Source organism: Leptodactylus fuscus, chromosome 5 (genome assembly GCF_031893055.1).
Source record: "Leptodactylus fuscus isolate aLepFus1 chromosome 5, aLepFus1.hap2, whole genome shotgun sequence".
Taxonomy (NCBI): domain Eukaryota; kingdom Metazoa; phylum Chordata; class Amphibia; order Anura; family Leptodactylidae; genus Leptodactylus; species Leptodactylus fuscus.
In genome coordinates this window covers 21427585-21443869 of record NC_134269.1, presented here as the reverse complement: position 1 = coordinate 21443869, position 16285 = coordinate 21427585, and the positions used below count along the sequence as shown (strand labels likewise).

General features: G+C 47.3%; 2 protein-coding genes across 4 annotated transcripts in view; one reads left to right on the top strand and one right to left on the bottom strand.

Moving 5' to 3' along the window:
• The window catches only part of ATG4D (autophagy related 4D cysteine peptidase), a 20039-nt gene extending 15920 nt beyond the window's left edge, over positions 1–4119 (top strand). For all 3 annotated transcript variants that reach the window (XM_075272649.1, XM_075272650.1, XM_075272648.1), the window contains exon 11: positions 408–4119. In XM_075272649.1, coding sequence (XP_075128750.1) covers positions 408–581 — 174 coding nt within the window. In that variant the 3' untranslated portion in view covers positions 582–4119. The remainder of the gene's footprint in view (positions 1–407) is intronic.
• Positions 4051–16285, bottom strand: KRI1 (KRI1 homolog). The gene is made up of 19 exons (XM_075272634.1): positions 16191–16285; positions 15585–15661; positions 14594–14699; positions 12341–12431; positions 12190–12244; positions 11767–11816; positions 11163–11256; positions 10842–10919; positions 10113–10240; positions 9624–9750; positions 9378–9473; positions 8582–8752; positions 8322–8397; positions 7567–7682; positions 7291–7441; positions 6884–7014; positions 6703–6767; positions 5388–5483; positions 4051–4734 (listed from the first exon to the last, which is right to left on the bottom strand). Exons 1-19 carry the CDS (start codon positions 16264–16266, stop codon positions 4140–4142), a joined length of 2379 nt encoding a protein of 792 aa, XP_075128735.1. The 5' UTR covers positions 16267–16285; the 3' UTR covers positions 4051–4139.

Below are 16285 nucleotides of genomic sequence, written 5' to 3'. Positions count from 1 at the left end.
ACGCCGGGGCCTGAGACATCGCTGCGCTCCTCTGCCCTGCATGAAGCCAGCGGCGGGGGGACGGAGGAGCAGAATAGCATCGCCGCTGCTGGCTTTATGCAGGGCAGAGGAGCGCAGCGATGTCTCAGGCCCCGGCGTCTATCCCTTGCCGGCATCCGCCTCTCTATTACAGCGGATGCCAGGCGCCACATTCAGACTATAAGACGCACCCTTCTTTTCCCCCCAAATTTGGGGGGAAAAAAATGCGTCTTATAGTCCAAAAAATACTTTAACTTTTCATGCCTTGTACACCAGAAACCTGACATACAAGACATGATAAATGTAAATTCGTGTTCCCGTACGTCTATATGCTAGTTGTCGCAGATATGTTATGTTGTCGCTCTCCTCACTTCTCTCCCATCTTCTAGGTGTTAAGTTCCCCATTTGCTGAGGAGAAATACCCCGTCTTCAGTATCTCAGAAGGCCAAGCTCAGGAATTCCACGTGCCGGAGGTGCTGCCGCTCTCTTCTTATGCCCACTCTCGTCGGAAGAGGGGGACGATGGCGAAGAGACCCAGTTCAGATGAGTTTGAGTTCTTATAAGCTGGAGGACTGGATCCAGACCTGCTGTAGGGGGTTACACCTCATGTCAGGATCGGCCCCGCTGTCTGACGCTCGCCCTTACACTGATCTTTTAACCTCGATAATATGTGTGTCGAATCACTGTCTGGACTTTGGCTGGGGCTAGGCACAGACGTATGCTGTGATATGACTGGCTGTTGAATGTCATGTGATCATAGTTACGTGCATTGCTCATGCTAGGGTCGGTGCACTGCTGTGGGTCAGGCCATAGGGCCTCGCGTCGCTCTAGCCAGCCTAGTCTTGTATCTGCTGTTTATAATCAGCTCATCCTTGAGAGATTGTATCCTCCATTCACAGACAACCAGCAACTATCAGCAAGAACTGAGATGCCCGGTCGTCTCCTGGTGCAAACAGCTCTACACACCTCGGGAAAATCACGCCTGCTTCCAGAAACAGCGCCACTCGTGACCTTGGTCCGTATACGGTATTGCAACTATATCTTATTCAAGTATACAGAGATTATAGAAGGTTCCGAGCACTTCATCCCAGTGGTGGGCCCTTTATCCATCTGTTTGGTACTGCAGCCAGTCATGTACAGTAGTCTGATACCTCACTGATAACATACCCAACCATGGAGGCCAGTGATTGGCTGCAGCAGCTGTGATGTCATCACTACAGGACCAGGGTGGAGGACAAACAACAGTCGAGTCTACGGTATTGTTTTAGATTTTCCCCATCCCTCAGCTCATTTTCTAGTGAGCTTGGAAAACCCCTTTAACAAATCTAAAATTGGTGTCCAATCCTATGGAAAAAGCTGGATCATCCCTTTAAGCTGCAGTATCACATACTACCTGTGTAGAAGAGTGGCGCTGTTTCTGTACTAAGAGTCGTGGTTTTCTTACCCTGGAGGTGTTGCTACTGAATATGATGTATAGGTCCACCATAACTATTGGTGGTCCTAAATCAGGTACTGGAGGTCATGCTCCGTAGATAATAGGTAAGAAGCCAAACACACTTACTCTGCGGTTTCTTTTTCTCCTGTTCTCCTCTAGCTCTACATTGAGAATAGGTGGATCTGTCATTTTTGGCACTGTTGGACCCCCGTTCTGATTGATCCATCATGACACTCATTCAGCTGGACCCCTCAGACTGACTCCCATCTTCTCACAGTTTGCCTGAGAAAGCTGTGGAGAGGGACCAGGCAGCTAGAACACCCTAAGAAAATGGGGACTGATGTAATCTGTCTTGTGTATATGCCCAAGGACACCCCATGTCTAGTAGAACAGAGCTCTATTACTGCAAACATGGCCGCCCTAGACCGTCAGGTGAGGCATCTCCTGGCCCTGCTTAGGAATATAGTAGAAGTCACCATGTCAGAGAGGGGACTGTGCTAGTGAAAAAGGGTTAGCCCAAAGTAGAAATGATGACCAATCCAATGTGAGGTGAGGGGGGGGATCAGACCATAAGAACAAAAATTCCTGAGTGTGAATGTAGCAGAGATCGATCACACAGACTGCTGTGATGAAATCTATGGGGTCGCCGAAGGAAAACAGACTACAACACTCGGCTACCTCAGTCAGTCCTATGTGCTGGATGGCAGTGTGCATGCTCGGCTCCTGCTACATTAGCACATGATTGAGGCTGCTGTCCCACGTGCCATAAACGCTGTTGGAAAAAATCATGGTGTTTTCACAGTCAAGGCAAAGTGGATGGGATTCTAAGGAATCCCCTGCCCACTTTCTGCGGTGTGGACATGCCACGATTTCCGAAACTGGCATGGTTTTGGAAATCACAGCATGTCCATTATACCTATGGAAACATCGGTGGTTTTGCCGTAGATACAATTGAAACAGAAAATCCACAGATGAAACCTCTGCAAACTCTCTGACTAAAGGGCTGCAGGAAGAACCGCAATGCGTCGCTGCCGTGGTTTGTGCCGCAGGTTGTCCTGTGTGGCCTTAGCCTAAAGGGTTGTCCTAGAGATCTGACCCTGAACACTGATCCTGGGGACAAGCTGTAATCTCAGAACAGCTCCTTTAAGGGTTTTTCCCAGGACTTCTGTCCTTATATGTGATCAGCGGGTCTGACACCCCGTATCCCTGCCATGGAGTTGTTTGAGGACGCTGCGGCGTCTTGATCCCAAATGTCAGACTGCCACCAATCACATAGTAATAACCTAATACATAAGCCGTGGAAAACCCCTTTAAATCTCAGGTATATAGGTAAGAGAGCTGCACTATACGCGGTCCCCTAATACACCTGTAATGGCTGACCCACTGCTACGTGGCAGCCTGCAATAGCACAGAAGGCCAGGAACCAGAGGGAATCTGTCATCCCCGCAGCTGCTCCCGCTTGGGCAAGTGTATCAGGTAGTGCCCTAAGTTGTTAAAGGGGTTTTCGGGTACAAGTACGAGGCAGTTTTATATAGATGCTCACTTTGTTAGGTGGGACGTTCTGCCGATCTCAGCAGCTGTCATGTGACCACATCAACTTCTGCAATAGTCATTGGTAACGTCATGCCCCCTAGTGGTTGGCTTGTGATGGCATCACATGAGCGGCAGCAATCTGCATGTTTAGCATAGGCTCGGGGGCTTATAGACCCGCCAATTACAGCAGCCCAATGGCTAGGTAAACATTTTGTGTTCACATGAACGCTACTAAAACTGATCATCTATATAATAGTAGGTCGTGGGGGGTCTGTATTACCCCGAGACCCCATTTAACTCCATTCAGGTCTCGCTAGCTGCACACGTCACTGAGCAGACATGTTTTTGGTGGGGTGTTCTTGATGCTGAACTACTGTAGATAGATTACAGGACATGCACTGTACATGGAAGGCTCCATCTTCACATCATGTGGGATGTCAATGGAGCCATAGTCGTCGTTATATATGTGTTTGAGAGAATGGGGCAGATTTACTGACATACAGACTTTTACATCACATAAGTTTTAGACATGTTCTGTTCCCTTTACATCAGGTAGGCGGGGTTTACAAAAAAAGGGGCGGGGCTTCTGGTGCAACACTAGTAAGACAACTATTGGTGTAAACTAGACTAAGGAGTCTTCGCCAATAGTCATTACATTTTAATACTGTCTAGTCTAAACTATAAGCTGTGTCAGTAAATCTGCCCCAATGTGTCACCAGACTGATGTCTTTACATTCTGACTGGACCTGCTGGCTCTCCTGAACGAAATATTGTACAATTCCTCTGTTATTCCTCCTGGAAAATTATAAATGCATGTTACTATTCCCCTTGTCAAAGGAGTCTATCCCTACCCAGTCTGGTATGATCAACACTGACTGAAAAGCGAGCGGGTGGAGAGACCATAAATGTTGTAATTTCCAGGAAGAATAACAGAGGAACAGTCTAGGCCGAGTTCCCGATCTCAAGTGTTGACTAGGAGAGCAGACAGGTCCCTGATATAGAGAGATCTATCTGGTGGCGAGTCCTCAATGAACTGGAATAAACCTGAATCTGTATATTGTGGAATTCGCTTTATTATCTGGGGAAATAAAGTTTTGTTTTTATTGAAGAAAAAAAAAAAAATCCTCCCTTTTTCTCATGGTCCTTACACGGTCTACTCGGCCTTGCCCCCGCTCTTCTTCTTCTCTTTCTTCTCCTTCAGTTTTCGCCTCTCACGGCCGATCTGTTTGTACTTCAGCCTCTTGGGGTTCAAGCCATACGCCCGCAGCCTCTGCCCGCTGAACTCTCGCCCACCCAGAGACAGTTTGTTACCCAACAGACGCCCACCCTTCTTCTTCAGCTTCTTCCGTTTGTCTTTCAAGAACAAGTCAGTGGCCTTGGCTTCTGCAGCTTTGTCCTTGGCCTCTGCCGCTTTGTCCTTGGCGTCCGCCGCCTTGTCCTTGGCAGCAGAGACCTCAGAAGAGTCCTTTTTGTGTTTCGGCAGGACCGGCTTGTCCTTAGCCTTGGCTGGTGCTGGAGTCACGTCTCCTGGTTTCTCCTGACTGGTTACTACTTTCTTGGGCGGAGGTTTAGGTACTGGAGATATCTTTTGGTGACCAGTTTCCACCATGGGTGATGGTGGAGGTGGGGATACTGGAACGGATTTCAGGTCCTGGTTCTTTTCCTCAGCCTGGTTCTTTAACCGGTCTCGCCGTTTCTTTCCTACTTTAGATTTGGAAGTAGACGGAGATTCTGCATCATCATCATTACTGAGGGGGAGAAGAGAAGGATATTAGAGGGGTTGTCCAGTCTAGAGAATCGTTTGTCATACGGTCATTACAGAGTTAAAGGGGGAGGAGCCTGAACAGAGTGTAGAGCGATTACAAAGAGTGTCTCACTGTGGAAGACCTGACCTCTAGTACACAGACAACACTAGGATTTGAATGGACACTGTGTAATACTTCATTTAGCCTGTGGAGGCACTGCAGGAAAACTGAACACTCACTGCCAGGCTTACCCAAATTACAGCTGATCTCTGGAGGTCACAGCACTTTACATCACCTACTGTGTCACGTTCCTTTCACCTGTTCGCACCCTAGGACGTATATTATATAGCCATCTATCCTGGTGGGGAGCTATGACGCAGGGTGGCCTCCAAAGCTATGCGCTCTTTGCTGTGCAGATTGTGGGGGCTCTGCAGTTCAGAGGGCAGCTGGGAACCTTCTCAAGTATCCCAGGCCCGCCATAGTAATAGAACTCCCTATAGAATTTTACCCTAGACTGTAATAGATTAGTATTGCAGTCTATGGTAAGTACAACCTGTCTTGCAAAAAACAAGCCCTCATACAGCTATGGAAATGGAAAATTAAAAAAAAAAAAAAAAGTCCAAAAAAAAAAAAAATTGTAGTTGAGCTGTTCTGACCTCTGAGACAAGGACTTTAAGATCTGCTGCTTCTTCCAGGCGTTCTGCCCCTTTTGGCTGTAGATCGTCTGATCGTACACATCCTCCTTCTCAGTCCTGTGACAGAACAGACATTTCATATATCAAATACACAGACAATGATCACGTGACAGGTCCCATAGGGTTCTGGTGTCACTGCCCCTCCCCACACCATGAGGAGCCCCCTATAGGAGGTACTGAAAACAACATGTCTGCTCATCACTTGGTGAACATAGGGATGGGTTCATTCTAACTCAGTAGAATACTAGAATGTAGCGGGTAAGATCAGGTGCTGCAGGTGTGCTGTGAACCCAGTAGGTGGCGCTATGTGACTGGTTAATATGAGGCACCTGCTGTATCCACGGCAAACCAGATGGGTTAGGGTTGAATATAGGGGAGGCATAGGTAGCCCCCACTTCAAGAATTCGACACTCGAATATGGCGAGGCAATGGGTGTGTTAGCTGTGACGGGTAGAGCCTACCAGACCGCGCCGCTATCTATCCCAGAACCAAGGCAGCGCCACCTGCTGGATCCACGACACACCTGATTTTAAACCACTCTATTCTAGTCTCAACCCTTCTACATGGATCCAGTGTAGACAATCCTCTGTGAGCGCCCTCCCCTGTCCTTACAGCGTGTTACAAGGTATCAGGTACTTTATGTCACAGAGGATTCTCTAGGTTGGATACAACTGTAACAAACTCCCAGCTGTGAATGCAAACAAAGTCACTGACTAAGACTTTGTTTCGCTTCCTCTTCTTCAGATCCCGGCTTAGTGAATGGAAACATCAACTGTTTATATTAAAGGGGTTTTCGGAGACTTCATATATTGATGGCGTGTCTTTAGGATAGGTCATCAGTAAGTGATTGGTGGGGGTCCAGCGCATGAGAACCCACCGATCGAATGTTTGATGAGGATGCATTGTCCAAGAGCACCGCAGTCTCTTTGCTGTGCTCATGTGTCATGTTCAGCAGTCACATGGTGCAGCAGCAGCAGCTCAGTCCCATTCAAGGGAAGGGGCTGAGCTGCCATACCAAGCACAACCACTACACTATATACAGTGCTGTGATTAGTACGCAGCAATCTCCTAAACACAGTAGTCTCTTCAAACTGCTGATCTGTGACAGTCCCAGAGATATTGAAATTGGGATCCTTAGCCCACCTGCCCAATACAGGAGAGCCCTAAGAATCGGGAACCCCATTGGTTCAGCTTTCTGACATTCATTTAGGTAGGATTCCCCTTTAACAACCTCTCTGTGCTCTCATTTCCGCTCTGGCTGGGTCCTGGGTCTCACCTGTACATGCAGGTTTTCCTTAAGGAACACCATCTGTTCAAGTCCTTGTCATCCGCGGTCAGGATCTGTAGGAAGGAAGGACCATAAGTACAAGATGATCGGTCCCTGCCGGATTACTGGATAACACCTCCGCTCATATCTCAGCGACCCGTATGGCGGACCCCAAGTGGCACACCCTTACCTCATCTGTGGAGAGTCCGAAGTCACAGGGAACCACCTGCCGGTAGCGGAATCGGCAGGGAAGATCATCCACTATATCCTCGTAATCCAGCTTGTAATACTCCTCCACGTAATCCTGGAAGCTTTTATCATCTGTGGACACAAGTGGTCGGGTGAGTGGACACATTGGTGGTTTTATCCCAATTACAGCGAATAGGATTTTTCCGAAATACAACAGGAAATGTGACCTAAGGTCTCAGAAAGACGCAAGACTGTGCCGCAACTCCAATATAAGGACTAGAGTATATCTCAGCCTTCTAGTGGTATATAATACCGCTAACATCAGAGGACATGAAAGGTCCCCTTTAAGGGGGGTGGTCTATAGAGCGCCTATTACAGAGGGACCATGCCGCCATATGTAGCACTCACCTGGATTGAACACCGGCTTCTGTCTGCTCACGGCTTCTGCAAATTTTGACTTCTTCCTCTTCTTGGCATTCTTCTCTTGCTCGAGTCGCATTCTCTTCCTTTCTTTACGCGATAAGACAGGGGCGGCCTCGGGGTCGTAGTCTGCGTCCATCTGAAAGCAGAGATGTTCTGTAGAAGACCCGCACAGACCGAGCGCCTCAAGTCCCATGTGGGTCCTAAACGTCAGCCGGACTATACAAGTCTGACTGCAGAAGGAAAACCTAACAGAAGCTTTACCACAAAGTCTGGGTCGTCACAATAAGTCGCAGCGTCCTCCGCTCCCTCTTCAGTCTTCATATTGTCACCGCCCTCTTGTGGTTCCTCTCCTGTCCAGTTGTCCCAATTCCAGTCCTCTGTGAGGGAGAGATAAATGGCTTAGTGATCAACTCAAGGGAACGCAGAGGTTTAAAGAAAGGTGTAATGGAGTCCTAGTGCCGGCTACAGGGAAAGTCAGGAGCGGCTGCTGCCCTGGCCAGAGAGGAGATGGGTGCCGGGAAAACAGATCTGCCTGATCTCTCTATAAACAGTGCCACTTGTGTCCATAGGCAGTGTCAGGTATTGCACCTTAGTCTTATTCACGTGAATAGGGCAGAGATGCAATACTGAGAAATGGACAGGTGTGGCGCTGCATATGGAAAAGGAAATTACCTAAGTAACAGATCTGTCACAAGTAATGTAATGTATGTACACAGTGACTGCCCCAGCAGAATAGTGAGCGCAGCTCTGGAGTATAATACAGGATAAGTAATGTAATGTATGTACACAGTGACTGTACCAGCAGAATAGTGAGCGCAGCTCTGGAGTATAATACAGGATAAGTAATGTAATGTATGTACACAGTGACTGTACCAGCAGAATAGTGAGCGCAGCTCTGGAGTATAATTCAGGATGTAACTCAGGATCAGTAATGTAATGTAGATCATATATACAGTGTTATCTAAATATCAACTATAGACAGTTTGGTGAAAGAGGAGTTTGGAATAAATATTCACCTTCCAGCTCTTCGTCATCCTCAAATTGTGGCTTCTGAGCTTCTTCTACACCATAGTAATCATCACCAAAGCATTTCTGGCAAGAGAAAGGTTTACAGATCAGTCAACTATGCCAGAAGGAGCCCGGGTGTTGCCAATAGTAAGTAGTTTGTGAGTTGCAAGTTAGATTGTAAGCTCCTCTGTTTTCAGGACTGACTAATGCCCATACTAATATATATATATATGTATATAGTCGCTAATATCTAGAACAGATCATCTACCTGCATAATCTGATCATGTTTTGCAGGGTCAAAATCTTCCAGCAAATCCTCTTCTGTTACTCCCAAATTTTGCTCCCCTGTCAGCTCTCGTAACTTATGCAACTTCTCCTGCAACTCTTTACGCTTCAGGTTTTTCAGCTGTTTCAGCTCCTCTTGTTTCTTCTCTTTTTCCTGTAATAAGAACACAGCATGATGTATAATTCTCGAACTTGTCCATTATTGTAGTTATAGGACTGTCCACAAGAGGGCAGTATTATAGTAGTTATATTGTTGTACATAGGAGCAGTATTATAGTGGTTATATTCTTGTACATAGGAGCAGTATTATAGTAGTTATATTCTTGTACATAGGAGTAGTATTATAGTGGTTATATTCTTGTACATAGGGGCAGTATTATAGTAGTTATATTCTTGTACATAGGAGCAGTATTATAGTAGTTATATTCTTGTACATAGGAGGTAGTATTATAGTAGTTATATTCTTGTACATAGGAGCAGTATTATAGTGGTTATATTCTTGTACATAGGAGCAGTATTATAGTAGTTATATTCTTGTACATAGGAGGTAGTATTATAGTAGTTATATTCTTGTATATAGGAGGTAGTATTATAGTAGTTATATTCTTGTACATAGGAGCAGTATTATAGTAGTTATATTCTTGTACATAGGAGTAGTATTATAGTAGTTATATTCTTGTACATAGGAGCAGTATTATAATAGATATATTTTTGTGAACAGGGGGCAGTAATAATGAAGTTATATTGCCTCTCCCCCCTTTCTGTCGGCCAGTCCTTACCTTCTTCTTTCTCTCTTTTATCTCTTCTCGTTTCGTCTTCCTCCGATCATCTTTTCTCCTCACAGACTGTGCAATAGTTCTGGGGAAAGTCTTAATCTGGATAGACAATATACAAGACAGTCAGTGATAAGACAATATAGCAGATAATAATGACACCACTCTCCGGTTCATGTGGGTAGTGATCGGGGAAATTCACCCCACTGCCATCTTGGATCTCTCTCCTTGGCTTCTGCAGTCATCACTTACCAAATCAGATTCAGGTTCCTCAAATCGAAAATTGTATTTTCTCTCAAAATCTTCTTGTTTTTTTAAGAAAAGTTCTCCCTCGTCCTCGGAGTCTGAGACGTGAGGAGCCTCCTCCAATGCTGGGGGGCTGAAGGGAGAGATAAGAAAGTAATGACCATTTACTATTACTGTGTGTGACTATATCCAGATTACTATACAACTGTCCTGTAATAATAAAGGGACGAGTCCTCAATAAGTGACCATAGCGAAGTCTGGCTATTTACAAGTCAAGGTGGAAGGGGCCAACCTATTTACCCAGCGTAGCCGTATGCCCGTGTTACAGGATGGTTCCTACAACAACACGCGTTTCAGCCTTTTAGCTGTCAAACTCCGCCCACAGTCATGTGACAATACGGATCCACAGACTGATGGACATGGGACACTTATGTTTGGTGGGGATTCCAGCGGTCAGACCCCCATGATCCTAGCAATACCCCACTTTGCGCTCACCATTCTTCATCATCCTCTTCCTCCTCCTCAGACTCGTCTTCCTTATACTCCTTGTTCAGAATGTAATCTCTGAGGAATTTCTCCCCTTCATCCAGAGTAGGATCGCTCCAGTATTCCTTCAGATAACCCTACACAGACAAGACATCATGGTCACCGACTGACCCATACCCTGCACCATGGCTGATCCTTGGACTATATCAATTCAGTAGTCATAGCCAGTATTACAGTGGTCACCCAGCTTTTCCAGACTCCTGAAGAGCATATCTACCTAGCAGGGTACTAGTGTAACCATACAGAGCACGGGCCGCAGCGACTCCAGGGCCGCAGATTTGTATCAATGGATCTATAGAAATCTATGACTTATGAGATGCCAAGTGCAGGCTGGTTTCTTAAAGGGGTTGTCTAGTTTTTTTTTTACTGATGAACTGTCCACAGGTCACTTCTATGTAATCACATCGCACAGACATGGTATGACGTATACAGTGCCCTAGATCTCACGTGAGCATAATGGTCGCTTTAACAGCTGATCAGCAGGGGTGCTGTGTGTCAGACCCTGCTACACCCAATCTGTTACTGATGACTTATCCTGAGGATAGGTCATCAATTAAAACAACTAGAAAAATTGGACAACCCCCTTTAAGTAGACAATTCCTTTAAACCTGTGGCTACTTTGGCTTCCTGTAAAGCTGATTCTCCCTCCATTGCCGCCCGGACAGACTTATCACTCACCATTTCCTTCACTTCATCTTGATTTTCCAAGTCCTTCTGTCCTTTCAGCCAAGCAATGTATTCTTCTTCCTCCTGCTCCTGTGGGATGAGCATTGACAAAGCTGTGAGTGTGCCGTTACTGACAGGCATGCTGGGAGTTGTAGTGCTACAATAGAGGCACTATACTGCCCACTAGGGGGCAAAACTGAACATTTCAGGGGCTGAAGTGCCAAGTCCAACGCCTAGCTTATAGAGTTTGGCATTTTGGGTTATACCCAGAGCCGTGTCCCCAGGCTGACACCTATACAGAGCACCCAGGACATGTCACAGCTTCTCACTTACTTGCTCCTTCTTGGTTTTCATGCGTTTTGTTAAGAGATTTACTGAAGTGCCATCGTCTTCCTCCTGGTCACTGTCCTCAACAAACTTACGGAAACTGCAGATGCAGAAAAAAAAAAAGAAGTTAGGATTCTGTGATCCTGCAGTGGGAGGATAAGACACAGTGTCACAAGACTCCTCCCTCTTGTCTGTCACTATGTGGTGGGAGGAGCAGATCCATGTCACATAGCTCCACCCTCTTGTCTGTCACCATGTGGTGGGAGGAGCAGATCCATCTCACATAGCTCCACCCTCTTGTCTGTCACCATGTGGTGGGAGGAGCAGATCCATCTCACATAGCTCCACCCTCTTGTATGTCACTCAGAGGAGAAGACTCAATGTCACATAGCTCCTCCCTCCTCTCTGTGTCACGCTGGGATAGGACTACATGTCACATTAGCCCCTCCCTCTTGTCTGTCACCATGTGGTGGGAGGAGCAGATCCATGTCACATAGCTCCTCCCTGTGTCACGTTGGGTTAGGACTACATGTCACATTAGCCCCTCCCTCCTGTCTGTCTCACCCTGTGGTGGGAGGGGCAGACTCTGCGTCTTATATATACTGCTCACCTTTCACGGATCTGTTTCTGTTCCTCTATATACGTTGGAGATCGAGCTCTCTGAAAAACAAATCGTTTACAATAGATCGAAAATACATCTAAAATGTTGTTTTGTTTTTTCTTTCCAATAAATGGATTGAACAAGTTTACTTAGATTCTGGCTTTCTTTTAAAACAGCGCCACATGTGTGCACAGGTTGTAGCGAGTATTGCAAGTCATCCCCTCTAAAGTGAATGGGACTGACCTGGAGTCACACAACCAGCCTGTGGACTGGTGCGGAGCTGAAGAAAGCGGCCATGTTTGTCTAATCTTGTACAACCCCTTCACAAGGGTGAGGAGGGTCTCAGCTTGTGGCCATGCGGCCGACTACATTATGGTGCTGGTTGGGTCTCCAGTGAGAGGTGAGCTGAAGATAAAGAGGGGCAGACACTACCTGGTCCTGCATGATCTGGTCTTCTTCATCGGAGCTTTCCTCATCCTCGTATTTACTACAGGAAAGGTAGAAAACAAGGGTGAGTGACCCCAAAACCAATGACCTACGACACCCCAATGCCAAGACGACCAGCGTCATGTGACTGCCTCACCCTTCCTTCTCCAAGATGACTTTTCTTTCATAGTCCTTCAGGTACATGGGCTTCTCCTTAGAGGTTTTACTCTTGCTGGGGGCAGGCGAGTCTGTGGAGGAGAAGATCAGCCGTAAGGGACAGATATGGGGAGGGGGAGAATAAAAGGAAGGAAAAGAAAGAAACTAAGAGGAACGATATGAGGAAAATGGATGCAAAGACGTTGTATAGTTCTCTTGCTCCCTGGTAGAAGTGAAGCGGTGAGTATAGGCCCCTCCACTTCACCCAGTCATATCTCTATATCTAGGTGGGCTACACACTATTGGCTATTAAAACAAGACCAAGATGGCGCCTGTGCGGCTACAGTTAGACCCATTTAAAGTGACAGTGTCCTTGGACGTACCCGGCTCGGGGTGAACTGTAATACACTTAGCTCAAACCCCGAGCAGTGTACGTAGGACTGTAGGGGGGGAATAAGAGGTTACCCAATCATAATGGCGATACCGTATGAGGCATACATTAAATATACTGCACATGCGTGTAAAAAACCCTAGGACCATGGCTCGTGTTTCACTATGTGCACAGGTACCCATACATATGGAGAGGGAGGGGGAGTTGAGTAAATGAAACAATGGCCGACACAGTATAATTAAAGGGATTCTATCATTAAAATCACATTTATTCTCAATCACACGTAGGAATATCCTTAAGAAAGCCTATTCTTCTCCTACCTGTAGATGTCTTCTCCGCGCCGCCATTCGGTAGAAATCCCAGTTTCCATCTGTATGCAAATGAGTTTTCTCGCAGCACTGGGGGCGTTCCCCAGTGCTTCGAGAGAAATCTCCAGCGCCGCCTCCATCTTCTTCAGGACGGCCTCTCTGTGCATCTTCTTCTGGAGCTGGGTTCAAACTTCTACGCATTCGCAGTCGGCTCTGCCTTCGGGACTTGGCAGAACCAACTGCACATACGCGCAGCCATTTTTTTTTTTCTAGCCGCTTACCCCAGCTTACTGTGTAAGCGGCCAGAAGAAAATGTCCGCTTACACCAGGCAGGCATGCACAGTCGACTCTGCCCGAGGCCCGATGGCAGAGCCGACTGCGCATGCGTAGAAGTTTGAACCCAGCTCCGGAAGAAGACGCGCAGAGAAGCTGTTCCTGAAGAAGATGGAGGCGGCGCAGGAGATTTCTCTCACAGCATTGGGGACACCCCCAGTGCTGCAAGAGAACTCATTTGCATAAAGACAAAAAACGGGATTTCTACTGAAAGGCGGTGCGGAGAAGACATCTAAAGGTTGGAGAAGAAAAGCCTTTCTTAATGCTATTCCTACGTGTGATAGGATCCCTTTAATATGTTTAACCCTTGTATGCTTGGTTCTGTTCAAACTACCTCTTTATAGTCGCTCTGTACCCTGGCACTGATGGCAGCCATATTGGTTGTCACTCAGCCTTCTGCACATACAGCTTTCACAGAGGATGTCGGGTTTCGAGGGCACCCTTACAACTTTTGTCTACAGATTTTGCACCAAATATTTGTCTCAACAACAGGTTCCTAAATCTGTCTAAACCTATGAATGGATTCTTAGAGTAAGTTTTTTTTCAGGCGGATTTTGACGCGGAATCCGCCTGCAAAAAAAATCTCTCATACATTTCAATGGGAGTCGCTTGCTTTTTTTCCCCCGCTAGCGATTTTTTTTTCAGCTATCAGGAAAGAAAGTGACATGCGCCATCTTCACAAGGATTCCGCGGCTGAGTCAGCCCCAGGGTCGGCAGCTCGAGACTCCCTCCTGCATAGACGTATTCATCTGGGCCTAATCAGGAGCGGCATGCCGCGACGGAATGAAGACGCATCGTTTCGGCATCCCGTTGCAAGTAGCCGCGCCAAAAAGCCACATGGCAGAAAAGGTTTCCACTGTGTGAACTTACCCTTACTTTAAGACAGTGCAAAGTCTGACATTATTGATAAATGAGCCCCATTGACCATCACTGTCCCATACAGGGCTCAAAATCTATATTCTCTATCAGGAGTGTGGGAAGAAACCGACACAAACACAGGGAGAACATACAAACTCCTTGCAGATGTTGTCCTTGGTCGGATTCGAACCCGGGACTGCACCCGTGCTGCAAGGCTATGACCATGAAGGTATGGAAATAAAACAAACCCTCCTCAGTAATACAACACCCCTATGTAATACATGGATGGCCACAAGGTGATCATAATCCTGATGGTCGCCATCTATACAGGGAACGTATATGTCAGCCCGGACGATATCCTTACCGATCTCCTTGTAGAAGGTAACATCGTCCTTGTAGATAACGGGATCCTTCTTCTTGAGGAGGGACAGCGTGCGATAGAAATCTTTATCCAGCTGGGGGTCGATGGCCTGAAGAAGAGAGAAGACAGAAGATCAGCACATTCATCTGGAGACCGGTCACCTATAGATATAGGAAACCATGCTGGGCTGGATGTATGGAGATAAGCGGCCATCAGAGACAGTGACACCGCCCATCTCAGAGCCGATCCTATAAGGGCCCTCAGTCCCATTGTAAGAACTGACAATTCTTTGTACTGTCTCTTTTTGTCTGTACTTGAGCCCTACAGTTTGTACAGCGCTGCGGAATACGTTGGCGCTATAGAAATAAAACGTATTATAACACCGGCGACAAAAACAGCGGGCGCCTTAGGTATAAAGATGGAAACCGTCAGCAAGTTGTGATTTTCAGATCTTATTAGTTTTAGGAACTCCAAGAGCAACGGAGCTTATTAACCCTTAAAGTATTTCTCATTAAGAATCCAGTGGTTTACTTATAGTAGGTCCCTTAGATGAGGATATGGGGGAGGGGTCTGGAAGCTGGACCCCCATAAAACTGTGACCCTATTAGGAGAGCGGGGCCTTCCTGCAAACCCCTGCAAATGGTGTTTCATTCCTATGGAGGAGACCTACATGAGGGACTTTCAGGTCCCTATTTTCTGGGGGGTCCACTGGGACCCTCAGCGATGTGACGATGATCCTCTAGCCGGGGGATAGGGGGAGAAGGGTCCTCAATAAGAAGTTGTTAATGAACCTTCCATACAGAAATCTATAGGAGGACACTTCTCTACACAACGGCTGGATCAGTCATGAGCCGCTAACCTGCTTGCTGACGGTTTCCATGTAAACATAAACACACGCAGAAGCCGCAATACTCTGCAGCACGGACAACCAGGACGGTCCTATCGCTGCGGCGGCGGCCATACTGGGGGCTGCACGGCTCTGCCTAATACCCACCAAGTCATCTTCACTCTCCGACTCGGAGCTCGAGGAGCCGCTGTCGTCGTCTTTTTTGTCGCCATATCGATCCTTCACTGCACAAGACACAAAAAAAGGACCCGGTGAATTCTCAGGTGAGGCCAAGGTGGACCACAGGGTCTGGGGTGGGGGCGCTGTGGCTGGCGCGCGCCGAAATTGGGGATGCCTGCGGTTGACACATACTAAATAGGGGGCGTCTGCGACCGGTGTACCCCAAAATAGGGAATACCAGTAGGTGGCGCATGTTGAAATAAGCAAGGCCTGCAGGCGGAGGACCCGGTAACAGGGCGCGGGCACACACCGACGGGGGCAAACGCTGCCTGCAAAGGGCAACACCTACGGGGGGGGCGCATACTAAAATAGAGGCTGGCACAGCGTGTAATGACTGAACCAGGGGAAGATCTGGGCCTAGTGCAGCCTGTAATGGAGGCTCCTGTGCCTGGCAATGGCCAATGAGAACTACAAGTCCCAGAACATGTCAGCATAGAGCATTAGTATGGTGGAGGGTGAGAACTACAAGTCCCAGCAGCAGGCCTGCACAGGCTCCATTACACCCCGGGGGCTGCAGTAATGGCGGACACTTACACCGCTGCAGCTCCTCCTTCTCCCGGTAACGATTGTAGCGCTCGGCGAACTTGCGATTTATCTTCAGTTCGGCCATGCTGATCCCGACCAGGAAC

Bases quoted from the DNA above. Each gene is read 5' to 3' on its own strand.
- KRI1 (XM_075272634.1), bottom strand. From the start codon at position 16,266: ATGGCCGAACTGAAGATAAATCGCAAGTTCGCCGAGCGCTACAATCGT. The intron at 14,700-15,584 runs GTGGGTATTAGG...TCTCTTCTTCAG, and splicing joins CGGAGAGTGAAGATGACTTG to GCCATCGACCCCCAGCTGGA. The intron at 4,735-5,387 runs GTCAGAACAGCT...TCTCCCCCTCAG, and splicing joins TTAAAGTCCTTGTCTCAGAG to TAATGATGATGATGCAGAAT.